Genomic DNA, 26375 nt, shown 5'->3' on the forward strand with positions numbered 1-26375 from the left:
GGTACATAATGTATGATTATTAAGAAGAAAACAAACTATATCTCATTTTTATTATTTTACACTTTATCTCTCGAGAAAAGATATAAAGTACATTTTTTTTTTGCTATCAGTGCAAAGCGTCTTCGTGAAATGGATTAAATATCTAATTACTTTTATCGATATTTAGCCATTTTCGAAAATGTTTATAATCAAACGCAATTGAAATTGTGCAGGAATTTTCATTCTTTATTTCCTGTCTCGCTCATAAATTTTTAGTCAGTGACATTCTTAAAACACAATCACTAATTATTAAGTATAGAATTATGAGCAACGTACAGAGATAAAAAATTAGAGAAAGTTTAATGTTGAGGAGGGCTAAAGAAAACGTTGAAAGAAAAGGACAATACGAATAAAGCAAAAATCTGTACACACGCATTGTTTCCAGCTTGTCACGCGGGGTAAAGTTCATAACGAACCGACTTTCACCGGATTTAAGACGCGCTTGTTAAAACGGGTGGTTTCATTGCGAACTTATCGTGAACTTATCGTGAACTCGAATGAGACGGACGCATTAAATGCATTTTTCCACCGATAAGGAATCGCAAAGCACGAGCTGCGCGTACGTCGACGCCTCACGCCACACGACACTGCCAAGACTTCTCGCGAACCTATCCGTCAAAGCGCACGATAAATCTAACAATGAAAGTAGTCTGAATTTCCGCTGATCGATAGAACATTAAATTAAAGCGATGGTAAGAGACATCAAAGAGATTGTCAGATTCAAGAAACGAAGCATGTACACGTACACACGTATCATTCCTCTTGAATCGTTCTCTTTACACAAACAAGATGAGAAAAAGCTACTTTGCAGAATTTAATCAATTCCTTTATCTTCTACCAAATAAAAAATATTGAACTAACCACGCGCTAAGATTCACTCCAATCAACCTTCATCGGTGCTCCGTCAAAGTTCAAGAGGAATGAGTCAAGGGAAGGAGTGAGGCGACTCGATTTTCTTGTTTCCTATTCGTATCTGAGTTCGCGAGAAACACTGATTTCCGAAGATATGAAAATGTGATAACGATAGGTCGCGACATTTTTCTTTGCGGTCGTTGCACTGCTGTTGCACTTACCCAGGGCTTGAATCATGTAATGTCGTTAGCTAATCAAGCATTGATGTCACACGACGTTACGTACAGAAAATCTTTGCTTCAGATTCCGTGAATTCGTTTGCGCACCAGGAAACGAAGAAAAACAAATGCGTTTGTTTCAGAATTGACCGGGAAAACCACGCATAAAGATGAATGTATTAAAAAAAGTTAAATAAAATTTTGTGTCTAATTCACTAAATAACACATTTCGTTGAATCTAATTGGAGATTATCACAGCGTCGCTCATTAGCATTCATCTCCGAGCGATATCTGGTCATCTGGCGCACTTAAAGCTGCGCATGTAGATCCGGGTAAGTCGCGAATTTCTCGATAAGGCTGACGTCATAGAAGCGCAGTTTAATTACGTTTATCTCGAGGGCAGACGCCGCCTCTGCGTTCGAGAGCATCTTTCGAGCGATACGAGCGACTGAATTAATTAGTATCAGTGGGGAGGGTTAATTAGAGGCGTTATCGGGTGTTCGAGATCGACCGACGGAGGCAGGATCGGCGAGACGGGGGGCAGAATGTGTGATTCCCCTTGTCCAGCCAGCATCCACAATGTTCCCTTGACGATAAAAATTCGAAACGCGCCGCGTTTGTAGAAACGACCGCGACGCTTTGCTTGTATAAATACCATCCGCAAAGTCCAGTCCAACTTCAGTGCGCCGAGACACGCTAGCTCTCTCTTGCAAACGCTGTCACGCTTGTCTGTTTCTACTGTCTAATTCTACTTACTGAGAAACATGGGTAAGTCGTTCTTATTACACAGTGAAAAATTGAATAAATATTCTGTTCCACGAAAATACTCGTATAATTAGATGTTGCTTCTTTCAGTAATGTGTTATTTTTTAAATTGCACTTCAATTGAATAAAATTTCACAGAAAACAGACATAACAAACGCAGACGTTCTTCTGGATCGGAAAAGGCGAAGGAGATAGAGGCAATAAACGGACTCGTTTCCGGAAAGAATGTCCTTATCACCGGTGGGGCTTCAGGTTTAGGAAACGCGTTCATGAACCATTTTCTGAAACACGGTGCAAACGTAAGTATTGCATTCTCGTACGTTTCACAAATCTACGTCATCATATCACCGCTTACTTTATTACTTTCAGAGGATTACTATATTGGACGTCGATGCGGAAACAGGGAAACGCGTGGAACTGAGCGTAGAAAAGTCTTGCGGAGAGAAGAAGGTGCATTTTATTCACGCTGACGTCTCCAACCCTGAACAGATGACTGGTGAGCATTGAGAAAATGATAACGATTTGATAAAGAATTTTTACAAAAGTTCCTAAAACGCTGGACCCCTCCGTGAAATAATTGATAACGTTCGAGACGCTCGTTCAAAGTCAATATAATATAATAATATAAACATTTTGATTGCATAAAAAAGTCGGGCATTTGCCATCCGTAAAGAGTGTATTTTACTTACTACTAACTTTATTAATGTGTATTAATCTTTATATTAACATTTTGTAGCGGCTTTCGAAGAGGCAGTCAGATTAATGAACGATATCGATATCGTTATAAATAACGCTGGCATTTTGGACGAACGACGGTGGGAAAAAGAGATAGCAGTTAACATCGTAAGTGTACACGAATAAATCATATGTCGTTTCTTTTTTAATTTGTTTTATTTAGAATGAAAATCATTGTATTCTCGTGATCGATATGTTAGGGAGGAATGGTCTGTACCGCGTTATTGGCTGTGAAGTACTTGAGCAGAGATCAACTAGGACACGGAGGAACTTTGGTGAACGTCAGTCAACATATAGACATCAGAACCACCGCACAACTTCCGGTTTACACAGCTACCAAACATGCGATCATTGGTCTATCGCAATCCCTCGCGGTAAGATATTCAATAATATAAATTGTACTACAAACCATTTAAAAACTTACATGTACATAAATTAAAATCGAGCGTTACCATCACCTTACAAAATATACAAAAATTAGTACTAAAAGATCTAACAAGAATTTCTATATAAATCTACGCTAGAGCACTTATCAGTACGAGACGTCCGGCATTCGCGTGATAACACTGTGTCCCGGATTAACGGAGACCGCACTGACAGTGGACAGTCCAAATAAATTACTTTCCCGAGTGATGAAAGCTGATTTCGTTAAAAACCTTGAACAACTATCGATACAAACGTGAGTACTCATTCTTAAACTATCTCAACCGAAATAAATACGGCAATTTATTTCTTATCGCGTATATTTATTTGCAGTCCGTATGTGGTGGCTCAGGGTCTAATGTCAATCCTAAGGATTGGACAGTCCGGTAGTATATGGGTAGTCGAAAATGGTCGGACTCCTTACGAGGTTTGCGTACCAAATCCGCGAACGTTGCGGCGCACATACAAGAACAATTTCACGCTGGTCGAAACGAAAGTGACGACGAGAGGTCGTCCGATAAGAGAGGTCTGCGACAACACGCGAACGGGTCTGATGAGTTGCGCTTGATGAAGTAACGGAGGAACATCGTTGAGCATGATCTTCCGCATTCTTCAAGAAATCCTGAACATTGGAACTGCTTCGTTTCCTCGTCGGTTCGACGTCGTTTCATATGAAAACATCGCGCCGCGCGATGTACACGGCTATTCGCGAATGGACGGTTGTTACGAAAATGATGAGAGATTAAATCGGACCTGATTCGATGGCCTGAAAACAATTGAGAGAGGGTGGTCTCAAGCTACACGTCCTATTTGATACTTTGTATAGACAAATTAATACAATGTTAAGTATTTATATAGATAATGCACGCGTATACACAATGATGTTTTGTACACGAAAGAAGGCTCTAGCGCTTAAGACTAATTGTTGACAATAATCATGCAATGTTTTTCTTATACGATTGAGTCTCTTTTTATTTCTCTCTGTGTGTTGAATAATGACGATTTACAATTATTTTCGTTTGATGCCGAACAATTATTCTTTCACCCGTACGAAAAACACAACCATAATTGACAAATATTTTCTGAACAAATATCTCTCGAAGTAATTGGTGGGCTTAAAGAGTACAACAAACGTTATTTTATTACTTCAGTATTATTCAGCAATTGGAAATCACAATATCTGCTGTACAAAACAAAAACTTATCATCCGGAAAACCGCATATACCGTGCATTTCTTTACACGTACAATGCATAAAACTTAAAAGTTATATCCTTTTTTTCTTTCCCCCATATTTCTTCCTATAGTTTACTTATCTTTACTCATATATGCTTTATACTTTTTTTTTATTTTTTTTTGTAGTTTTACCTTACTTCGCAACTTTACTGATAGCTTATGGAGGTTCCTTTGACTTATATATAACTAAATCTCATGTTCTGTATATATCTGTATACGCATGGGACTCCATGTGAGCCATAAGAAAATAACAGTCGCAAATAATATACCTATTCTTCTTATTTTCGCGTCTTACATCTTTAAGGACATTATCATGATTTTCTAGAGTTTTACTCTCGCGATCAGCACACAGCGTCCTCGTACATCAAAGTATTTCATCGAAAATTGCAAGCTATTAAACGCAGTCGAACTACAAGAAGGCACGCGCACTATTCCATTTTCACCTCCGCTAGCATACCACGTTCAATATTTCAAAAACTAATAGTCAATACGGTCGATGTACGATTCGGCTTCGCACAAGTGTATCTCATTTAATCATACGAAATCAATATCTTTTTTTTGTATTTTTCCCTTTCCCGTTTCTAAGGAACGATTCAAAGTTCCTGTTCGAAAAATCAAAACCTCCTGGCAAACACGTGAGTAAAATAATTATCTCATAATTCATATACACGGTCATCATCTCAAATAAATAAAGTTTTGACTGTTCGAAATAATCATAACATATTGTCCTATTACTATTCTGCGATTTACGCATGTTCCATTGTTTCCCCTTGCTAAATTTTTTTTCGATTTTACTTTTATTCGCAAGAAGCTATAAAAAACATTTAGCGTTTCATGTGCCTCGTTTGAAAGGATCCATAACTCATGCAACACGAAATATTATAATTACGTAGTCACTTTTCTTTCTTTATACAATCTTTCTTAAAATCGACTCATGCTATTTTCTCATTTTACAAAAATTTCTTTGAGATTCCTCTCTTAATCATACAGTTGCATGCTTGCCGAGCTAATTAGTAGTATTCAAAACTGTGTAACTAAAAATTTCAAACTTGCCACTTCGCACAAGTTTCGCTTGCAAATATTCTACTGTCCAGTGTATATTGTACTTAGTTACATTCATAAGCATTCCATGATTCTTTAATTCGTAGGACATATCTCTAAATATCGAGATTTTTCAAAATTAACTCTACCGATCACAATGATTCGTATTTATTTGTCCACAAAATTCTAAACGCAGGATTTGTAAAGTATGGATTAGTGTCCCACGTTTTCATTTGATATACAAAAAAATTCACAATGAAGTTCTGTCAAAGAACTTCTGATCCTTTCATATCATTTTTCTTACCAATATTCTTTCTTCTACAAACCATCGATCTCCTATCAAACTTGAATAGACTAGATTAAGATTTTTACGCAAACGTGCTCTGAATCTTATTACTACATAAGGGAAGACCGCGTATCGTAAAAATCTTAATCTAAAGTGAATACTTATACATAGCAGCACGACGTTCCATTCAATAAGATACGACGCGACTATTCTGTTGCGATTGAGTAGCGGATTGTTCGTTGGTCGTGCGAGGTTGGCTTCCAGGATTTGTCTGTTGCTGCTGATTGCCGGGTTTACGATTACCACCTCTCGGTCCTTTGTAACCACCTCGGAAACCAGAACCACCAGCACCACCACCACCTCGATACATGCCTCCCATTCCACGATTGTAATAACCGCGAGCACGAAAACCACCGCGTCTTGTAGACGCTACACCGAACGTTTCAGAGTTCAACTTGCGCTCAGTCCTCCAGTCTGTACGCTGGAACCGTCTATACAAAAATATATCGAATGATTTATAAACCGCGTTTCCATCATCAGGGTTTTGTTAAATAATCGAATTTTCAATTCATCGACTCACCCTTTACTCCTTTCGACAGCTTCACAGCTGATATTGTCGAAGAACGATTTAGACTTATCGTAATGAACTATCTCAGGCTCCTCCTCGGGTTCACCTTCGCCTGCTCCAGTCTCATTACCACTATCGTCCTTCTTTTCGTTATCAGCACCAGCATCAATCTTCGTTTTCGCTAACTGAGATCTAAAATTATAATATGAAACACGTGATTCAACGTACGATTAAATCTTTGAAGTGTCGATGCGTTGCGTAAACAGAGCATGTACGTGTGACATGTCGCTTTAAAAACGCATAACGTTTCTTTTGCATGGCATCCACATTCGTCATTTCAAATATACATGAAATGAATCCGGCACGGCCATGCTGTAATCTATTTATAAGAAAGAGTTAAGTACGTACCTCAGTTCCTCGAACTCGGTATTGGCTTGCTCGAAATCATAGTCATTATCAAATTTCAGCGTATTCTTCGGCTTGGCACCTGTATTACCAGGCGGGTTCCTGAAACCGCCTCGGCCTCCCCTTCCCCTAGGTCGCATATTTCCACGATTTATCCAGCCGCCGCGATTCCCTCGGTTGCTTTGCGAATGATTACCTTGACCTTGCAATTGACCATCTTGTTTCATCGGATCACGTTTTCCCTCATTATACTGCGACACAGGTCCTCCAGGTTTATTACCACTATGCGGGAAGGGAGAACGTCTAAATTAAAAGTTGCAAAACAAACGTTAAATTAAATTTCACTCTGGAATAATAAAAGATATTCTTATATTTTCGTAAATATGAAATATGTACCTATCATGATCGCGCCGAGCAGGTTGGATAGTTCTCATATTAGTCTTTTCGCCAAGCTTGCCGACATTACCACCTTGCTGCTGCTGCTGTTGCTGCTGATGTCCTACTTGAATACCTTGATCCATAGTTGGGCTTTTTCTAGTTAATAAAGACGATGTCGGCGTCGTTGATCGTGAACCTCCGCTAATAAGATCTAACACACCTACAAGTGGTATAGTAAACAGACGTTCGTATTGCACTCGAATATTATGTACAGCAATGTCAAGGTCAATAATTTAGATACTTATTTAAATATCTAATATAACATGTAGAATATGTAATAGATTTGCGTTAAATTCTTCATTCTAGCATTAAATGAAATGTACGACTACATTGATTATACATTGCATAAAAAACGAATCTGAGAAAAAAATTTCTACATGAAATTTCAACTGTTCTTGCTATTATGTTACTTGCGAATGCAGAATGCTTTCAGTTCTATTTAAATGAAATCCAAGTGCACGTTCAGAATAAAGTCTTAGAATATAAATGCGAAATAAAAGAATTTTCATGCACAAACTAATAAAAAAATTATTGAAAACAATGAGCATGGATTTATAACACAAGCTAATCGTTCAATTAATAAAAAACGCAAATTAAGAAGATCATCATACACATGAAGATATCAAATTTAAATATTAATTATCGAATAATTATTTGCATTTACTTAACACATCAGCTTCAAAATAGAACTCAGATATACGATACTAATACAAATAAATCTTAAAATCAGTATAACAGCACGATGCATATAAGATTAATTTAAATATAAAAGCTTAATAACAAATTTAACATTACAGAAGCAAATTACGATAACGCAATAAAAATATTTCATTGCATAAGCCTTTTGTCTAAAAATATATAAACGAATAAGTGCATATAAAAATATTAATATGAGATAGAAAGTGCTAAAATTATTCAACAATTGTAAATTAATAAGCAAGCATAAAATAATAATAGATATTAGAAAAAGCTTGATGTACGTTCATATTACTGCATTTACGTAAACAAGGAATAATTAAGCAATTGAGAAAAGAAAAGGATTAAAAGTTTTCTTAAATGTGTTATCAGTGCATTACATAAGTAATTAATAAAAAAACTTTTAATTTTCTTATAAGCGGAATCAGCAAGCATTACCAAAGAGGAAGAAGCAAACATGCCATTGGCAAGGGATAGTTCATAGCAAAAACAGTTTACCATCTTCCAAAGATTGGTCTTTTGGTAATGGGTCGACATTGGCCGTCGGTAGTGAGTTTGGGATAGAGATGGCATTGGGTTCTGCAGAGCCCAAGCTCAACTCACTTGGCTGTTTATTCATTGGTGCACGCGGATCTCTAGCAGAAGTTGGCATGCCCATTACCGGTCCCATGGTACCCATTGTCATGCCATAGGGCGTCCCATATTGGCCGCCCATCGGACCCATCATTGGATGAGCATAACTAGGTTGTGGCTGGTATGATTGCTGGCTCATAGACGGTTGCACCGTCATCTATAAATAACCAAATTATTTAGCAATCATAAAGCAGGTGATTCTAAATTATGTGGTTTGTTATTCAACTTGAAATTGATGTCGTTAATATTATATATTATATCTTTAATTTTAATATACAAAAGTGGAACTTAAACAATAATTAAGTTTTTGTATACCACAGGAAGTTGCGTTTCTCTATCCTCAGTTCCGAAAGAACGTACTACATCACGAAAGGAAGAAAAAAGTTTTATACAATAATTATATTTACAAGATAAATATTTTTATGACTTAAATTATTAATTAAAACAATATATAAAATAATATAGATATTATCTAATTTAATAACATAGATTTAAATGAAAATTGAAACTGATATCAAGAAATTGAATTACAACGATTTATTTCAATAGGCTTTGAGATATGCCTGAAAAAAGAAGGACATAAGACATAAACACAAACATGGTCGGGAATGATGAATACAAGAAACGGATTTCACATTATCTAACTTTGAACAGGCAATATACAGTTATATTATTATTGGAAATGTTCCTCACTCAACTACAATTTCCATATTTCAAATTCTGCTTATTTTATTCTCATTTAAAGCAATTTGAGGAACGCAAATAAAATAATATTCATATTAAAAAGAATGCCGTATACATGTAATGTTGAACAGAATTTTTTATATAGGGTATTTTAATACTTTGAAAAGTGAACAGAAATAAGTGTTAATTTAAATAATGTCTGACACAGTTCTTTCATTCTATTGCGTCTAACATTATCACAAACTTAGGAATATTAAGTAGATATTTAATGTATTTGTCAGAACAAAAAGTAAATCCAATGATCTAAATAATTTCGAAAATTACAATTCGTATTAACGAACTCTATACAGATCACCAGTTGTAGGTGACGAGTGACCCCGGTTGTTTTGTATCAAAGCTTTACCGGATGGATCAACTATCAACTATACTTCGAACGCATTTTCGAATAAAATAAGTACGTAGGAATGATAAAATATTCGTAAATTATATTGAGACGAAACATACGAAACAAAAATATGAGGATAGTCGACAGTTAAGACTGGCCGGTATTGGAACAACATAACTGGCAAACGTAGCAGCGGCAAAACTAATTTCGGTGTCCATCTTGATTTGTGAGACTCACCATTAGCCAGAGCAATCGTGCATTCTTGAGGATCAACAGTAAAGAGTCGGCCCTCGTAACGAATATCTGCCTTCGATATTAAACTAATCTTCGAACCCAATTCTGGCATTCCCCCGCTCATCTTGAATGGCTTTCTTCGGCACGATGATCGATGTGATATTACAGGATTCACGATACCATCTGACGAAACGACCAGCTGACACTGAACTGACACCAATGTACGACAGCGAACTCCCAAGTCTACCAACAGAAATTGAGCATCACGCGCATGCGACCCTTACCAATTTGCAAATGGCTTGTAAATTTTTAAATTGCAATAAAGTCGAAAATAGATAGAAAAGCAGAAGCTATGGTAAAGAGAAATATAATAACGTGTCGTAAAATAGTATCTGTTCTATAAAACCATTATACCATGTGTTGACAAACAATTCACGCTAATAACGCTAATTCTAATGCTTATTGAAAAGTGCAATGTTTTTTTTCATTATTCACTTCAAATAAGAATATAGATTTTAAAAGCCTATCTGTGGTCGGTATTCAGAGTCGTTGCTTATTCTTAAGAGCATTTGCTATCCCTGTTTATCCCATGTTTTCCATACATATAATGATTAGGACCGTGAAGTTAGCCCCTCAAGAATCTTTGGGATCAAGTATACAGACATCCAGTCGTTTGAAAGTTAGTCTTGCAACATTGGTATTCTTGATCTAAGTCGCCCTAAGATTAATAAAAAGTTGTGTAAGTACATTTTGATTTCGGTTCCGTGTGTCGAAGGATTTATGAACATGTAAGGATTTGTACGTAATGATAGAAAAATTTAAACAATACAATGCCATCTTATTGGTATGTACATCACTTTTTTACAGACATTTCATTGACTAACAATCCTTGCACATTGTACCTTTATCTAACATGGCGGCTTCATTGGGTCGGGTTTGTAAATCTGGTCTTTTAAAATCGAATTATGGCACATTATTCAATCAGGTATGTAATTTAAAAATATAACTCACCTTTAGATAAATTAGTTTGTCTGCTTCGGAAATATCACTGTTTATCGGGATGTTATTCTTATGATTTCAATGTATCGAAGTCGAAATGAACCTCCTGGCAATCTACACGTCTTGTCGGCTGCTATGACATTTTTTTTTCGGAGGTATTTTAGCTCCGCGTTGTATCTTGCTTCGTCGATTCCAATTAGATACGACTTACATCCGAATAATAAAATCAACAGAATTTGGAAGAGACTTTATTTCATGTTATGTAATACTTAACAGCATAGAAAATTGTGATGCTGCCATGGCCAAAACAGATTTAAAAACTGTGTGGGTAGTTTGAAAGATGAAATTTATGTCAAAATGTATTGTCTTAGATTATTTCAACGATTGTTTGTCTTACATAATGAATTGCAGAACATGTTAATGAAATTAATGTAGAATAAATTGCTCAATGTCTTTTGTCTTGAAATATCTTTTTTACTTCAATAGTACAAGATGATTGTTATTCAGTCAATTGGCTTTTAAAATAAGAACATTCTATTACAGGTTGAAAATGATTTATCTGATGTTTGAATTTCAATTTAGCAGGTGCATAATTTTTCTACTACCAATCAGTGGTCTAGGGGTAGAAAAGTGGTATGTGTGTTTCTATAATCAATTGAAGATGTCTCCCACCCCACTCCTATTCCTAATGCACAACCAATAAAGTTTAAATTCATTATATATATGACTGTAAATCATATTCATAGTAAGTTTCAGTTATTTTTAATAATGCTCTATAGTACTTAAATTACACGTAACGGTGTGCTACTTATATGTGTTATATAAAGCATTCTTCGAGAATGTAAATAATTACAACGAATAATTGATAAATAATTATAGCTGCTGGCATGTTTGGGAGTAACAGCAGGTGGTATTAGTGCACTAATTTATGCTTTGGATCGTTCTGTAAAAGCTGACGATCTAGTAGCACATGCACCAAACCAAAAATGGGGTTTTTATGGAATGCTGAGCTCGCTCGATCACAGGAGGTAATTAGAACTGTAACAAACTTTATCGAAAAAAGTATAATTTACGCATTATTTTTCTTTATTTAGCCTTCGACGTGGTTTTGAGGTATATAAGAATGTATGTGCAGCGTGCCATAGTTTACAATATATAGCTTATCGTCAGCTTGTGGGCGTTACACATACTGAAGCCGAAGTTAAAGCACTTGCAGAAGAAATTCTGGTATTTCTCTTGACACACATTACATAATTTACAAAATGAAATCGTAATAACGTTAATAAATCTGTAAAGAGAAAATGATATTAATTTAGGTGAAAGATGGTCCTAATGATTTAGGAGAATACTTTATGCGGCCTGGTAAATTATCTGATAATTTACCATCTCCATATCCGAATGAAGAAGCCGCCAGAGCAGCAAATAATGGTTCCTACCCACCAGATTTATCCTTCATTATTAATGGAACACATAATGGGGAAGTAAGTTGTTATTTTTATGTGAACTTTCAGTAAATTTACGAATAAATTGATTATTTTTTATCTGAATATTTTACGTTCCAGAATTATGTGTTTTCATTGTTAACTGGGTATTGTGACCCACCAGCTGGTATGCCGCTGAGAGAAGGTCAATATTTCAATCCTTATTTCGCCGGTGGCTTTCTTGGTATGCCGCAAGTAAGTCAAAGCAGTTATTTCAAGTACATAGATATCGATCAATCTATACCAAAGCCAATTTTGTATAACGTTTTAGATTATCAATTCTAATATAATGTTTTAGATTATCTACGATGAGGTACTAGAATTTGAAGATGGCACTCCGGCATCTGCTTCCCAAATAGCAAAAGATGTTGTGGAATTTCTTATGTGGACATCAAACAGTGAATTTGACGAAAGAAAGAGATTAACTATTAAGGTAGCATTTTGTAAATACAGAGAATTGTGAGTTACTACACATTTAATTTTAATGCGATTCTCGTTCATTCACAGATTATGGCTATTGGTATGACGTTAACAGCGCTATTGTATTGGTGGAAGTACCACAAGTGGACGACTGTGAAATCCACTAAATTACTTTACACTCCAAAATACAAGAAGCAGTAAAACCTGTTGCATATAAAGCTACATTAGCTCAAATTAAAACGATTCGACGTTGTTAGGTTCCAGAATCTGAATGTAGTTTTATACCTTGTTTGAGTATTGCGGCATTTAAAAAGAAGCAGAATTGCACGCAACTGATAGACGTTTTACTTAACACGTCAATCGCCTTGTACATATAACTACAACCAATGATGTCGTCTCATTTAAATAAATCGTTGAACTTATTTAACTGAATACTCGCTTCTTTAGTAAAAAAAAATCCCCGAATGCAACTATCATAAGGAATAAAAGTAAAGTTTAAGACTCATTCCCAAAGAAATTGGTTCATTCTTTTTAAACTCAAGTTGATCGACACGGAGTAATCAATTTTTATCTTTATTAGCATGATTTTTAATTACACTATTACATTATTTATAGTGCGAAGCTGATGAAGAGGTATGTATAATGTTTCAGGTAGTTGAGAAATTTCATAATTATTACACAATAAATGTGAACTTGCATTAAGAATCTTATACTTTGGTTTGGATTTACTTTAAAAGTAGGGATAGACATTGCTACAATTTGGATGACAAAATTTTAAAAAATTATAATATGTTTGAAATAATTTATGACTATATTTCGTTTTCTAAAATGTAACATAGTTATGGAAAATCATTTTTCCGCTCTGTATACAATTATATGGGAACGACATAGTTTGTAGCAATCCATAACAGAATTACGCTACCATTACAAACCTGATTCCCTATGATGGTTGGAAAGCTAATTACGGTACTTTGGATGTATATTAAAAATTAAGTATGATTTTAACAATACATCAATTATGAAGCTTGGATCAAAGAGTAAACAGTACATGTATATTTGCACTATGACGAAAGAAACTAGCATATATTCCTAATGTATAAATAGTGGAATGGAAAATTAAACATTTTTAATCTAACGCTTCATACATTGATGTATCCATTAATGCAACAATAAACCATATTAATTATTATAAATCAAATTAGTACTTCATATGATCCCATTGTAACGTAACTTGTTTATCAATTGAGAAACACTTTTCCACTTTCTTTTTTTTTGTTTATATAGAATAAGAGGCCGTTCTTGGATGATGTCTCAACCAAATACGCTCAATACATGCTCACTTTTATGCTACTTGCACAAAAAGGCACATTATTACATCAAATGTCGATCTCAACAACCTGCTATTTGCTAAAATTTTAATAACAACTAACAGAGAAAAGTAAATAAAGGCTTGGTAAAAATGAGCACACGGAAATATAAATTATTAAAATTTAGAATTGTCTATAATAATAGTTACTGAGACACCTCCGCAAAGCATGAAATGGCACTTATGCACAAATTGAAACGTTTAGCTAATTCTTATTCAGGCATTATCTTTTTTTTTTTTCGTTTAAAAAACTTTGAAGGCATAAGTTGTTCTTACTGATTATTACTTTTATTACACAGTCTGTGTTTCCAGTTTTAAGAATCAAAATATGACTTTTGTTTTAGATTATATTAACTTAAAAAGCTGAAACAGCATTTTCGTACATTACATGTGCTTGCATATCTTTAAAATAAAATATTAAAATTAATAGAATAATTTTACCTACATAGGAAATCTGCTCTAAGCTCACGAAACCATAAGTCATAAATTGTTCATGAATTTTGTAAGTAAATATCTGTTGAAAATTGAAAACACTGATTCAACTTTTATAGTTATCATCACCTTCGTTTTTTCTTTTTTTATACAGATGTTATTTCTTAGCATATGTCTTTACTCGGCACCCACTTAATATTATTTGGTACCTTCATTGAATCTTGCCCCGTGCTACCGCAGGAAGGAAGAGGTGTTGTGTTTATATGTGGTTAGGCTAAAAGGTTGTACCTTCCGGAGGCTGAGACAATTTCATATTTTCCTTCAGTGTCATTAAACGGCGAAGTTCTTGAAGAACTGTCTTAATTGTGTACTCTCGTTGCCATTTTGCAAGCACTGGCACACTGCGGTTATCAACCTATACAATTTAATATAAATCAATTATTTACTTGCATGTGTTAAAATTTAAAGAAAACAAGAGTGAATACTTACTGCACCAGTAGTACTGTTGATACAATTCATATTAATCCTGCTTAAAAATCTTACATTGGGAGCATCGTCTGGGTATCTCTGGCCACAGTCAATTTTCAAACTATACATCCTATTTTCATATGGTGTCTAGAAAATTATGAGAATATTGTATATTCTATGCAATAATAGATTTAATTGATATTGTTCTAAGAATATTTAAAAGATCATAAATAATGTGGATAGTGCGCTAAATTTTCATTTTCATATTATATGCAGAATTAGTCAATTAGAAATAATATCAAGAGTAAATTACTCTAGGTGGTCCAATTATCATTCCAGTCCAATGTGTAAGAGTCATGTCATCATCGTTTTCCAAACCCCAACTGATTGTACCATCACCTACACCTTTTTGTCCTTGTTCTAATTCCTCTAGTAAACGAAAGTTTCGAGGCACAACTAAAAGTATAAAATTAATATTATCATTTGTAATACTAGTACTAATAACAACAAGTATTAATTTAAAAAGCTGAAATAAGTACAGGTTATGAGCCTGTGATTTTGGGTACGTGCAATTTGTTTCTATTAATGCACTTATAATCTCTTATTAAGTGTGTTTAAATTTGCGTGTATGAGGAAATCAAAATAATGACTGCAAGTTCATAAGGTTAAACGAAACATTGATTAGCTTTAAACACGTTTACTGTGCATGATAGCTTATTATAACATTGTACGTCTGCTCTTATGCTTTACCAAATTTTTGGGGATGTAATTTGAACAATGAAATTTATTTTATAGATAGTTTTTTAACTTTAATTGTATTGTATTTACTAAGTGCGAGGTCTACTCGTTTTTCTCATCGTTAGCTCGTAAAACAGACATAAAATACTTACCCACACCGGTAGTAGGTACCGCCATGATATCTTATTTTTGTGAAGCGCTGTATATTTTTCTAAGGAATAGCAAATAACACGAAATAATGTACTCTGAAATAGTCCACGTTAGGATGCGCGAATTATCTATAACGCGAATCTTTCATCACCCAAAGGTAAGACAAGGCAAATAATATCTAATGTTCAAGTGAAATTCACTTTGCGAAAATTCAGCCAACCTCCGTGAGGTTGTCTGTTTCCACAGACTGTTCACTTACTAGACGGTATTACTGCATCATTCATTTCGGATTTCACGATTGCCAGGATCATGCCAGGATTGTTTTTACAAACATTCATTGTTAAAATGTCAGAACAATTCGCAACATTTCGGAGATCCTCAATATTTTCAAGCTACATATTAATTAATAAAGCAATCTAAAAATTGTAGTATTGCATAATCCATATATTTACATGTCTATAGTAAATAATTATTCTGTTTTTAACAATACGAAAAGGGAAGAAAAGTTATGCAGTGAAATTAAGGAGGGTTATGGATATCAGTGGATATAATTTCTATTGTAATAATAAGAGTCTGGGTGATGTTGCATAGGACTACTCAGTATTAGATTTAAAAATCAATGCTTAAATCAGAGTTCTGCGTTATATGTAATTTCGCGAGCGTTAATTCTCGCAAAATATTGAGTTTTTTAATATGAGATTAGAGTTCCAGCATATTTCGATACGGAAATACAGAAGTGACCTGAAAAGAATGGAGGTTGGTACAAATGACGTTGACTGGTAGTGGGGAGGAAGTCGGTAGTATCGTACCGGCTGTGCGCAAGAGCAGTGTGCGGGGCAGATTTTTCAATAATGAACAACCCGTGGCAACTGTCAGTCTGCTCGTGGTGCATTCGTTGACTCTAGCTGCGCACAGTGTGTCCCGGCGTGTGTTAAAATGTGCTGGACGATTAATTGAATAATACCTCTGCACGCGGATTACTTGAAGAACGCCGTGGGACCTTGCAGTGAAACAGGTACGTGGACAAGAAGTATTTGAATTTTTTCGCCAATTCAAAGACCTGCCCCGTTAACGGAGTAGCGAGATATATCTATTGAGGGTGCATACCATATAAACAAACGAACGCCATTGACCTTTACTCGCACATTGTTACTAATTTCTTAATGTTCAGAGCAATTTCTGGTTTTAATAGATTACAGTCATCTTTTAAGTTTCTGTATTAGTTCGTTCATATGATTTTTTCATTCGATTATTGATATTTGTGATACGGAAAATATACTAGGGGGATGAACTGTAAACAGAGATATCAAAACAAGTCGGTTTCTAATTAATAATCAACGATACGATGAAAATTGTTGAACTTCATCATTATTTACAATTTTATGATTGAAATTTTATTGATTTTTGTAATTTATTGATTATACTTACTTACATTTGATTACGTATTATACTCAGATTTTATTTTTAAATTATCATTCATCACTATTACTGCAGAGACTATAAAAATGATAAAAATTGACTTTTTTTGTATAACGATAGGCGACACAAACAGCATATCCATTTTTGTGCAAACCAGACGAAAATTGAACGTTTGACGTTTTTCGACAGTACGCTACAAGTAATTTCAAACACTTTTATTTTCCTTCAATGGCTTCATAATATTTCGTAAACGAGTTTCTGTCACGTATGCAAGAGCTCTGTCGCTGGGCGAAAGCTGCCGTAAAACATTCGGGATAGAATCGTGCAAAACGATAATTACGCCACGGTCAAGTTTCAATAGTTTCAACTCCCACGCATCTAGTTTTAACCCAGTAACTTTTCTCCAATCGAACGGGCTTGTTCGATCGTGACTGTTTTCCATTCCGATTGTCGTGCATTGTCGTCAATGAACGCGACGGTATAAGCGAACCGTGGAAAAGAGAACGACGAAAGTATACGAGAAAGCAATTAATCTAGCTGCGCACAGTGTGTCCCGGCGTGTGTTAAAATGTGCTGGACGATTAATTGAATAATACCTCTGCACGCGGATTACTTGAAGAACGCCGTGGGACCTTGCAGTGAAACAGGTACGTGGACAAGAAGTATTTGAATTTTTTCGCCAATTCAAAGACCTGCCCCGTTAACGGAGTAGCGAGATATATCTATTGAGGGTGCATACCATATAAACAAACGAACGCCATTGACCTTTACTCGCACATTGTTACTAATTTCTTAATGTTCAGAGCAATTTCTGGTTTTAATAGATTACAGTCATCTTTTAAGTTTCTGTATTAGTTCGTTCATATGATTTTTTCATTCGATTATTGATATTTGTGATACGGAAAATATACTAGGGGGATGAACTGTAAACAGAGATATCAAAACAAGTCGGTTTCTAATTAATAATCAACGATACGATGAAAATTGTTGAACTTCATCATTATTTACAATTTTATGATTGAAATTTTATTGATTTTTGTAATTTATTGATTATACTTACTTACATTTGATTACGTATTATACTCAGATTTTATTTTTAAATTATCATTCATCACTATTACTGCAGAGACTATAAAAATGATAAAAATTGACTTTTTTTGTATAACGATAGGCGACACAAACAGCATATCCATTTTTGTGCAAACCAGACGAAAATTGAACGTTTGACGTTTTTCGACAGTACGCTACAAGTAATTTCAAACACTTTTATTTTCCTTCAATGGCTTCATAATATTTCGTAAACGAGTTTCTGTCACGTATGCAAGAGCTCTGTCGCTGGGCGAAAGCTGCCGTAAAACATTCGGGATAGAATCGTGCAAAACGATAATTACGCCACGGTCAAGTTTCAATAGTTTCAACTCCCACGCATCTAGTTTTAACCCAGTAACTTTTCTCCAATCGAACGGGCTTGTTCGATCGTGACTGTTTTCCATTCCGATTGTCGTGCATTGTCGTCAATGAACGCGACGGTATAAGCGAACCGTGGAAAAGAGAACGACGAAAGTATACGAGAAAGCAATTATATAAACAAATGAGTCTTCCTCGGTTTATTTCATAACAATTGTTCATGTACACTTGCACGTACCGTTATAAACACGATTAACTTCGATAATATTCAATTCTGTTGCCCTACGTACTAGGAACTTCGCGTACAATCGTAGGAATTATTAGCCGGACGTAATGCGTTTACTGTCGTTGCCATGAAGTTCTTTTTAATTATAAATTTGTCGTTGCGTGGCATGGCGTGGCGTCAATGGCACGCGCGCATTATTGCGATCGCGAAAGCTTTCACCGCGCGCGCCCACTTCGCAACGTGGATTGACCGTTATCGTTCACGTTCGATAACATTGTTGAAAAGAATACGTCAATACGGTCGAGCAATATGGCATGGAATAAAAGCTAAGTCGCATTATCTAGTAATTGCAAAAATTGCTGTATATTTCCGGCTTTTGAACCATGTTATCAAATACTTATGGGCGACGTATCAAGTTTTATTTATTAAATTGCCGAAACTACGAATAACAAAACTATATGAATCGTTAATAAAAGTACGTACGAACGAGTACGACGATGCGAGCAGCATTTTCCATCTCGGAATAATTACTGTTTTGCCACTGTTTGAGATTAAGGTCGCTTCAACTATAGTATATTTCTGACAATAGAGGATTTCACGTAGCTTTACCATCGTCAGAAATTTACAGAGGGATATCTTTTTTTAATTTTTCATTATCATTTTCCCTCGTTTTATCAAACAAACGAGGAAACTGGCACACGCGTGTGTTTAAGCATCTTTGGATGCAACGCGATAAAATATTCGCTTGAGTGGTCGTTTTATCTTTCGAATTCATCGAACAGTCGATGCATTATGTTGCATCGTACAGACAGCGGCGTACATTTAGGAAATCCCTTAGAAAACAAACGTAACGCGGTCGTTTTCAAACGATACGAAGAGGAAGGTATAAGAAACGTTAATGTATCAAAAGTAGGTGCCGAAAACCATTTTTATCCCGGGGACACTTAGCGACCTCCGCCCACTGGTGACATTTAAGAGATACGAAACCATGTGCGTCAAAGTATCTTTAAATACGACAAGACGAATCTGTGCCGGGTGTTGCTGATGGGTTTACATCAAAAACAGTGTTATAAAGTTAAAAGTACCGGAACGTAATCATTCACGTATTAGTGTATAAATGTATAAAGAGAAATTCGTCATGATCATAACTCTTTAGCAGCGTAATTATTAGAAAGTGATTGGAACCGGAAAAATTAGATGAAACTTTGCAAGCGGAAATGGTATGAAAGTGGTGTCGTATAAATTCTTAATCGTGGCCTCCGAGCAAGGAACCTGGCTCCCTCGTTACATGCTTTTACGAGGTAGGTGATTACATTAATTAGGCGCGACAATGTGTTTTCACGAGGACATGAAACACGGTGTCGAAGGTGGACATTTTGAGATTGTTCCGAGGCACTTAAAAATCTTTCTTCTTGCTAGCGTCTCTATTTCCCGCCTCGTAACATGCACCGGCTTTGGAAGTTTTTAGATAAAAAACGAGAACCAGAATGGCTGGGAAGAATTTTTTTATTACGAATTACTCGAAATACACCCTTTCCGCGTTTCCCGTCTCCTTCGAGCGTGTTTTAAATGCAAAACACTGCTTTCCACAGAGCAACGCCTTTTAGCGCTGAAACGCGACCCATTAAGGGGGATCTTTTCCTGTCGTCCATTGTCGCCAGCGAGTAATTATGCTAACTTTCAAAAATCAGGAAAGCACGTACTTTATTTCCCTTTCCGAGCAATTCCGAGAATGCTGATTTTCTTTTACCGCATGCATTATAGAAGTGAAGTTAACAAATTGGCTTTATTCATCAACTACGGACAATTTTAAATTCTATCATGAATTTAAGTTGATTTTATAAGCCCACCGAGACCGTGATACCGGAAACGAGTTTTACCCCACGAACTCGTGTCTCTATTTCCGCAAATGCAGCTGGATATTTGCGGAAGCACGCCGAGTTTCTTGCGTTTCAGAACTTTTCGAGATGCGAGCATCGTATTTCAACGTGGTTCGTTATAAACGCAATTTTTGTTGTTCCTCGGCTTATTTATGGTCGTCGTGCCAGCTAGACGGAACTGTGTGTAAATCTAAGCTACGTAGCACCTCCGGTCCGCGATTCGTGCAAACGCTTCCATTGGGTTCGTGCCAGTTTATCCGTCGAGAGTAGTCGCGGTTTAGAGGGCGGGAGGGTTGAACGTGGCCTAGAGTTTTCCTTTCTGCCGAAGGTCTTTTATACCCTTGGAGACTTCATCGACTCGGTTACCGCGACATTCGCATCCCGGAAGCTGGCAATTCGATGCGCACGGTATAGTTGCTTGTCTCATTCACAAATAAAACGGAGTTTCGAGGTTGAACTACATCTCTCCTCTTTTTTTCTGTCCCTCGCGTTGATGAGTTTTCGGAAAGCTGATCTTGAATATGTTTAGAATGTTATGCTAACAAGTACAGTTGTGTCGGATCTTAGCGAGACTAATCTGATTATATCAGTACGCCATAAATAGAGACAAACAAGTTCATGTGGTATCATACTTTTAACCGATGATATTCATATTCCAGTGTTATTTCATTCCATTTCAGAAATGTAAATTTAATCTTCATTTCCATAAATGAGAGGCGTGTAGCATCGCATATGAAATTTGCAAATGAAATTATGACCTAAGAGAAAGTACATTAATCCATTTATATTATGTACCCTGTTCGTGTGCTTTTTTTTTAAATTTAGCATATGTATTTGTTATGCATTAAAGGAGGAAGGTAATTGTCCCACTTGCATGACTCACCGACTCTCACCGATGTATGTATGTATAATTTATGTACGTATAATTTAATAATACGATCCGAAAGAATTGAATAATGCACCTGTACTACTTCTCTGCAGCAGTTACGCGTAGTTGTTAATAAAGGTGCGTGTATCGTTGTCTTTGTTAACAAGTCGCACCTGAGGTAATCACGGTATATTGGCACGCTCTCTATTCTTATCGCTCGATAGAGTCTGATAATTGTTTAAGATAACACAATTCATGGCAACGAATATTTTCGTAGTAATTGTTTTTATAGGGGCGGAGAGAAAAAGAACTTTTGGCGAACGTTTCGCATGCAATTTCCGTTTTCCTCTTTGCGCGTGCACGTTATCACCCTACTCTCGTTTTCACCTCCGTGTTTACCCCTTACAGCGTACACAGCGAGCATACAGCGTATTTGTCAAACGTAACACCGCGCAGGTATACACAGTGCGGCGAATCAAGGTTTTGTTCCTTTTCTTTATTTCGAAATACATTCTCTGCCCTAACAGTTTCGTGATCTGCGAATATAATTCCGTACGTTATTGACGCGCAATCCAACTAGCTTTTCAATTATTCGCCCAATCAATGGAGATATCGAAACGTTTGAGAATCGATTTATCGAGCGTCGAACGAACCGGGCCTTTTACGTTAAAATAATATCCAGAATTGGTAATTCCCGGTATAACCGGTCCGTTTCGGTGGATTTTAAATTATTAACGCTGGTAATATGTACGCGCCTGCCGACGTGACAGATGTAGGTTGTACCAAGATTAAAATCATTTCGTGGCCGTAGCTGTAGCCGTAACGACCCGCTGATGTCGATTGGGAGGATGGGGGAAAAACGGCGGACAATGCGTCTAGGACGATTGCCGATGAAAAACCTTCGGGAAAATCGATCGCCGGCCCACGTTCCCCGTGTTTTTCTCCCTTAACCCCAGTCTCCAGGGGTTGTTCACAGAGAACCCTCTGAAGCGTCCTTGGAGACCGTCCTTATTTTAGGTCCGCTCACCCTCGAAATAGTTAACGAGATTCATCCCGTTGAGCTTGGCTTTCGGGAAGAATAAGAGCAGAAAAGGGACAAAAAATATACATCCTAAACTCGTCGCTCGGTTACTCTCACTTTCACGAATCGATAACGCACTCCTTTGCATGCGCGTCACGCACAGAAAATGCTTCCGTTTTGCGTTTTCTTTTTTTCTTCTGTCGCAGCCTCTGAATCTCCGTACAAGCAGGGCTAAAAAGCGTTCGAGGCCTCTTATCCCATTTTCCATCTTTCTTTCTCCTTCGCGGCGGGAAATAATGTCCTTTGACGCGAAATCTCGCGATTCCGCTTTCCTTGTGTGAAACAAGTTGTAACGGAATTCCTTTGAGCCTTTCGTCGGATGGAAAGGAACAGGCTCGTGTCTCTCCTACGTTCGGTCGATCCTGTCGCTCGATATTCGTTCCTCGTGCTCCTGTAAAGACTCTTGTAGCGCGTTTACCTCGGAAATTTGGTGGAAAGTCCTTTGACAGTGTCGTTGAGTCGATCCTTTACAGTTTTCCACCATTGTTATGGTTACTGTTTTCTTTGTCAACGCTGTGCTCGACGATTGGTTGAAAGGATTTTCTGAAATCGAGGTTGACATTTACGTTATTCGACTACTAAACTATTCAATAATAAATATTTCACATCGATGTTTGAAGGCAATTCATCTTTCTTCGTCCACGATCAAGAAGAGTGAAAAACAGAAAATGCCAACGTAAGATTGCTTGACCTAAAGCTGGTCGCATAGTCGAGCGTTAAACCGTGCGCAAATAGGTTGTCCTGCTCATTAAGTATACGAGGTAGAAAAAGCATTCGTGGCTGCGGAGTCTATATGTGTTGTATGCGCGGTTAGAGTTAGGGGACCCCCCATCGGGGTGGTTGTACTATTGATTTTTTTCGCCCTGTCCCGTTGAATTATCGAGAGCTCTCTCTCATGTGGGCGATCCTGCTGGCACATTGTGCTGTCCGCGCTCACTGGACACGAAGCCACCCCGGAGAGAGGAAGCGTGTATACTCGCGCGTTAAGGAAAAGTCGATACAGGATCCGTGATAACATCCCGCGGAATGATAAGCTTCGGATCTTCGCCTCGTCGATGCTCGCGGTCTCGGCCAGTGGTTTTGCTGGAATTCTTTTGAAAATAAAATCGGATGGCTTCCATTTACACTTGAACCATTTCTGAATAGTTCCGGTCGCGATACTTCCAATTAGACCGACGACCGATCGGAAAATTAACGTACATTCAATGGTATTTTCCACAGGGACGACGGTACCAATTACGATTATTGATTGAGTGCCGTCGCGGTTTCTCCCCCTTTGTAAAACTGTCCACGCACGATAGCGTCGCGGTGGTCTCTCTAACGGAAAGCCGTGAAATAATAATTCGCTGGGAATATTAGTTGTAATTGTTGCCCGAGCGGCGGGGTTCACTGCCGTGGTAGAAGAGGATTGCTTCGGTTCGTATCTGTCCAGGCGACGAGACACGCAACAGCAGCACCCCTGTCGCTTTCCAGTCTCCTGCACCGCTGTATGCTATTACATCCAGCCAGGGTGCAATTTAACCGTAATAACTGGCAAAGGTGTAGCGCTGCGTTGGGATTAATCGAGCGTTGGCTCACCCACGTATGGCGTACGGCCGCGTATAACATTTCTCACCTGCCCTTTTTTCCTCTCCGTTCTCGTTCCCTCTTTTCTTTCTACCTCACATCGTCGCACGCACTGCCGCGTGTGACAACGCGAAGAACCAAACCAGTCGCACCGGGCGAGAAGTGAACGTCGTTCCTGTTGTCAGGGTTCGTTAGGCTTGCGCTTAAGCTGCAACCGATTTGTCGATTGTTATGATCGCCAGAGCCGTTCAAACGCTCTACATATACGCGGCGAAACTTGTACATCGGGTGGACTCGACCAGTTGGCTGCTTTGTACGACTCGATAGAGAGGAGAGAAAAGGGGTGTAGACACATTGAAATTGTATTGAATGCAAATTATATTGTATGCGGTTAGCAGTGTCTCAAGCATCGTGTCTGGAGGCTTTTCTATAATTGAAACGTAGATATTGAAATCTGCTTTCGGAGCGAATAAAAATTCACTCTCCTTCGTATGATCGAGTTCACTGACTCGCTGAGTTCTACTCTGAGCTTCAGTCAACGCAGCATATCAACGATCTTCCTCGTTATGTCATGTTACGGCATGTACGTCTCGCCATTGAGAAACTGTAAATTAGGAATCATCATTGAAGCGCCAAGTTTTACGCGAATTTCCTATATTCAAGTTCCCTCTTGGCAACCGGTTCCAGGAATGTCCGAGGTTTTAATGAAACGCCCACGCCTCTTCAGCCTTTACCACCCCGTCGTTTCGTGTTTACATTAAGCGCCTCTCCTTTATTCGTCTGTCTGGAGGATCCGGTCGATACACTAAATGCATTTTTCCAAGTACGTCGCCACGATCAGCCATGCAATACCTTGGGAATCTTGTTTGTCGAAAACTAGTGGAAAAAGGGGTTCAAAAGGGGCGAGAGGGTTCAGCCGCGATCCCGTACTTTACGAGTGGTGCTCGACCGGCTCGAGTGAACGGTACAATTTCATCGACACGACTCGGGCAATAATCTCGCCGATAATGCTTCACCTCGCACCGTTCCGCGTCGCACCCCGTCAGAACGGGAGTCAGCTGGCATCTTCGAGCCGTACTCTCGACGTCGACAGTCAGTGGTCGTGTTCGTTTTCAACCGTTTCAAAACGATCCACTTCTGGCGCACGGCTGGAAAAATTTCGATACTGCACGTCGTTTGCACGACGACTTTTATTTCCCCCACGTGAGGTGGCTCGGACACGGATTTTCGTCGAGGGCAAGAGAAATGAGCGGACTTAACGACGCGCGATTAAACTACAATACAGCGGGGACAACAACTCATTATAATTTTAAACCCGCTACCGGTCGTCCGGCTTCCATTAAGGCTATAAACGAAAACGGTGGCTCGTTCCGAGGTACATTCTCGTACGTGCCTTCCAATTTAGATTTTCCACCCAACTTCGTATTTTGTAATGCCGTGATTTAGTTCTTTACATGGTGTATACGTGGGTTTCGTGTCTTGCTTTGTTCACGTTCTGATAATAGCAAATAGTAATTGTTACTATTACAAGATTTAAATACTTGGATTTGATTGTAATATAACAGACGTTAATTCCCGCCATGTCGTTCGAATTTCTCGTACCGCGATTCATTGCCAGGACTTTCCATTCACATTTTCCCCGTTCCGAGAGCCACCGTTTTTCTCGTTGAAAGCGTCGCCGACATCGCGACGACGCGTTAAATACCATAGAGAGACGGAGAGATGTAGTCGGGCGACGGTGAATCCGAGGCATTAGCCCTCACCCGGTCGAGCATCGCCAGGGCTGATGACACCTCATCACGCGATCTCTCTTTCACCGTGGCATGCACGTGCTCGACGCCCGTTCACGTGTCTCGCTAACCAATCTTCCTGGTAAACATATGCTACCCTGAATCGTACGCTTTTCTTTAATTCAGAGCCGATCGACGTTCTCGGTCATTATGATGCGCGCTCGTATCGAGAGGGTTGGCTGCGTAACAGCAATTTCATCGTGGACGATTGTAATGAGTGAGCCGACAATGGGCCTTGTACAGAAGCTCGGGCCCAGCTGGTCCCTCGGTTTTTACCGCCTGTTCGCCACCTCCGTGCACACCGTATGCACAGCATACCAGTTTCGGTGACTAGCTTGCCTCTTTCCCTCTCTTTGCACGGCTGGTAACACATGTTGCGCAGAGTGTGTGTCCCATTGTCTCGCGCCGCACACCGGGTGACTGACGATGAACGAACCAAGGATTTTTG

The 26375-nt window shown here is 37.9% G+C and overlaps 6 protein-coding genes across 12 annotated transcripts in view; 3 read left to right on the plus strand and 3 right to left on the minus strand.

Moving 5' to 3' along the window:
• Positions 1–1767: 1767 nt before the first annotated feature.
• Positions 1768–3988, plus strand: LOC108626354 (15-hydroxyprostaglandin dehydrogenase [NAD(+)]). Its single transcript, XM_018026984.2, has 7 exons — positions 1768–1877; positions 2013–2173; positions 2244–2370; positions 2611–2717; positions 2810–2983; positions 3134–3288; positions 3366–3988. The coding sequence occupies exons 1-7, from the start codon at positions 1874–1876 to the stop codon at positions 3598–3600; spliced, it is 963 nt and encodes a 320-aa protein (XP_017882473.1). The 5' UTR covers positions 1768–1873; the 3' UTR covers positions 3601–3988.
• Positions 3989–4166: 178 nt separating this feature from the next.
• On the minus strand, positions 4167–8495 carry tral (LSM14 family protein trailer hitch). 3 transcript variants are annotated; one of them, XM_026814842.1, is made up of 5 exons: positions 8304–8495; positions 6963–7164; positions 6570–6869; positions 6174–6353; positions 4167–6084 (listed from the first exon to the last, which is right to left on the minus strand). In XM_026814842.1, exons 1-5 carry the CDS (start codon positions 8488–8490, stop codon positions 5781–5783), a joined length of 1173 nt encoding a protein of 390 aa, XP_026670643.1. In that variant the 5' UTR covers positions 8491–8495; the 3' UTR covers positions 4167–5780. The 3 variants fall into 3 exon arrangements, with proteins under 3 accessions (XP_026670643.1, XP_026670636.1, XP_026670628.1); XM_026814835.1 differs by having other exon boundaries at positions 6570–6848; positions 8199–8495; XM_026814827.1 differs by having other exon boundaries at positions 8199–8495.
• A 126-nt stretch (positions 8496–8621) lies between these two features.
• Positions 8622–9875, minus strand: LOC113464538 (protein LSM14 homolog A-like). Its single transcript, XM_026814815.1, has 2 exons — positions 9640–9875; positions 8622–8692 (listed from the first exon to the last, which is right to left on the minus strand). Exons 1-2 carry the CDS (start codon positions 9758–9760, stop codon positions 8622–8624), a joined length of 192 nt encoding a protein of 63 aa, XP_026670616.1. The 5' UTR covers positions 9761–9875.
• Positions 9876–10279: 404 nt separating this feature from the next.
• Positions 10280–12968, plus strand: Cyt-c1 (Cytochrome c1). 3 transcript variants are annotated; one of them, XM_018027122.2, is made up of 9 exons: positions 10280–10375; positions 10504–10621; positions 11218–11268; positions 11515–11663; positions 11730–11862; positions 11952–12116; positions 12198–12311; positions 12415–12549; positions 12624–12968. In XM_018027122.2, exons 2-9 carry the CDS (start codon positions 10550–10552, stop codon positions 12735–12737), a joined length of 933 nt encoding a protein of 310 aa, XP_017882611.1. In that variant the 5' UTR covers positions 10280–10375; positions 10504–10549; the 3' UTR covers positions 12738–12968. The 3 variants fall into 3 exon arrangements, with proteins under 3 accessions (XP_017882611.1, XP_017882601.1, XP_026670666.1); XM_018027112.2 differs by having other exon boundaries at positions 10315–10424; XM_026814865.1 differs by lacking the exons at positions 10280–10375; positions 10504–10621 and adding an exon at positions 10376–10480.
• Positions 12969–13093: 125 nt separating this feature from the next.
• On the minus strand, positions 13094–15954 carry Uev1A (Ubiquitin-conjugating enzyme variant 1A). Of its 2 annotated transcripts, none has more exons than XM_018027151.2 (4): positions 15693–15954; positions 15116–15258; positions 14824–14949; positions 13094–14749 (listed from the first exon to the last, which is right to left on the minus strand). In XM_018027151.2, exons 1-4 carry the CDS (start codon positions 15715–15717, stop codon positions 14609–14611), a joined length of 435 nt encoding a protein of 144 aa, XP_017882640.1. In that variant the 5' UTR covers positions 15718–15954; the 3' UTR covers positions 13094–14608. The 2 variants fall into 2 exon arrangements, with proteins under 2 accessions (XP_017882640.1, XP_026670679.1); XM_026814878.1 differs by lacking the exon at positions 15693–15954 and adding an exon at positions 15342–15441.
• A 1695-nt stretch (positions 15955–17649) lies between these two features.
• The window catches only part of Src64B (Tyrosine-protein kinase Src64B), a 47099-nt gene continuing 38373 nt past the window's right edge, over positions 17650–26375 (plus strand). For both annotated transcript variants that reach the window (XM_018027092.2, XM_018027101.2), the window contains exon 1: positions 17650–17756. The gene's annotated coding sequence lies outside the window, so the exon portion shown is untranslated. The remainder of the gene's footprint in view (positions 17757–26375) is intronic.

This window comes from Ceratina calcarata, unplaced genomic scaffold (assembly GCF_001652005.2).
Source record: "Ceratina calcarata isolate Rehan_Ccalc_2016 unplaced genomic scaffold, ASM165200v1 scaffold121, whole genome shotgun sequence".
Classification (NCBI taxonomy): domain Eukaryota; kingdom Metazoa; phylum Arthropoda; class Insecta; order Hymenoptera; family Apidae; genus Ceratina; species Ceratina calcarata.

What these genes read in the sequence shown, in the direction of transcription:
- LOC108626354 (XM_018026984.2), top strand. An exon ending in AAGAGATAGCAGTTAACATC is followed by an intron (nt 2,718 to 2,809) that starts GTAAGTGTACAC and finishes TCGATATGTTAG; the next exon opens with GGAGGAATGGTCTGTACCGC. An exon ending in GAACAACTATCGATACAAAC is followed by an intron (nt 3,289 to 3,365) that starts GTGAGTACTCAT and finishes ATTTATTTGCAG; the next exon opens with TCCGTATGTGGTGGCTCAGG.
- tral (XM_026814827.1), bottom strand. Translation starts at nt 8,490, where the DNA reads ATGACGGTGCAACCGTCTATGAGCCAGCAATCATACCAGCCACAACCT. An exon ending in AGACCAATCTTTGGAAGATG is followed by an intron (nt 7,165 to 8,198) that starts GTAAACTGTTTT and finishes TACCACTTGTAG; the next exon opens with GTGTGTTAGATCTTATTAGC. An exon ending in GCTCGGCGCGATCATGATAG is followed by an intron (nt 6,870 to 6,962) that starts GTACATATTTCA and finishes CTTTTAATTTAG; the next exon opens with ACGTTCTCCCTTCCCGCATA.
- LOC113464538 (XM_026814815.1), bottom strand. Translation starts at nt 9,760, where the DNA reads ATGAGCGGGGGAATGCCAGAATTGGGTTCGAAGATTAGTTTAATATCG. An exon ending in CACGATTGCTCTGGCTAATG is followed by an intron (nt 8,693 to 9,639) that starts GTGAGTCTCACA and finishes TTCGTGATGTAG; the next exon opens with TACGTTCTTTCGGAACTGAG.
- Cyt-c1 (XM_018027122.2), top strand. Translation starts at nt 10,550, where the DNA reads ATGGCGGCTTCATTGGGTCGGGTTTGTAAATCTGGTCTTTTAAAATCG. An exon ending in CACTTGCAGAAGAAATTCTG is followed by an intron (nt 11,863 to 11,951) that starts GTATTTCTCTTG and finishes ATATTAATTTAG; the next exon opens with GTGAAAGATGGTCCTAATGA. An exon ending in GAAAGAGATTAACTATTAAG is followed by an intron (nt 12,550 to 12,623) that starts GTAGCATTTTGT and finishes GTTCATTCACAG; the next exon opens with ATTATGGCTATTGGTATGAC.
- Uev1A (XM_018027151.2), bottom strand. Translation starts at nt 15,717, where the DNA reads ATGGCGGTACCTACTACCGGTGTGG. An exon ending in GGTACCTACTACCGGTGTGG is followed by an intron (nt 15,259 to 15,692) that starts GTAAGTATTTTA and finishes TTATACTTTTAG; the next exon opens with TTGTGCCTCGAAACTTTCGT. An exon ending in TCAACAGTACTACTGGTGCA is followed by an intron (nt 14,750 to 14,823) that starts GTAAGTATTCAC and finishes TAAATTGTATAG; the next exon opens with GTTGATAACCGCAGTGTGCC.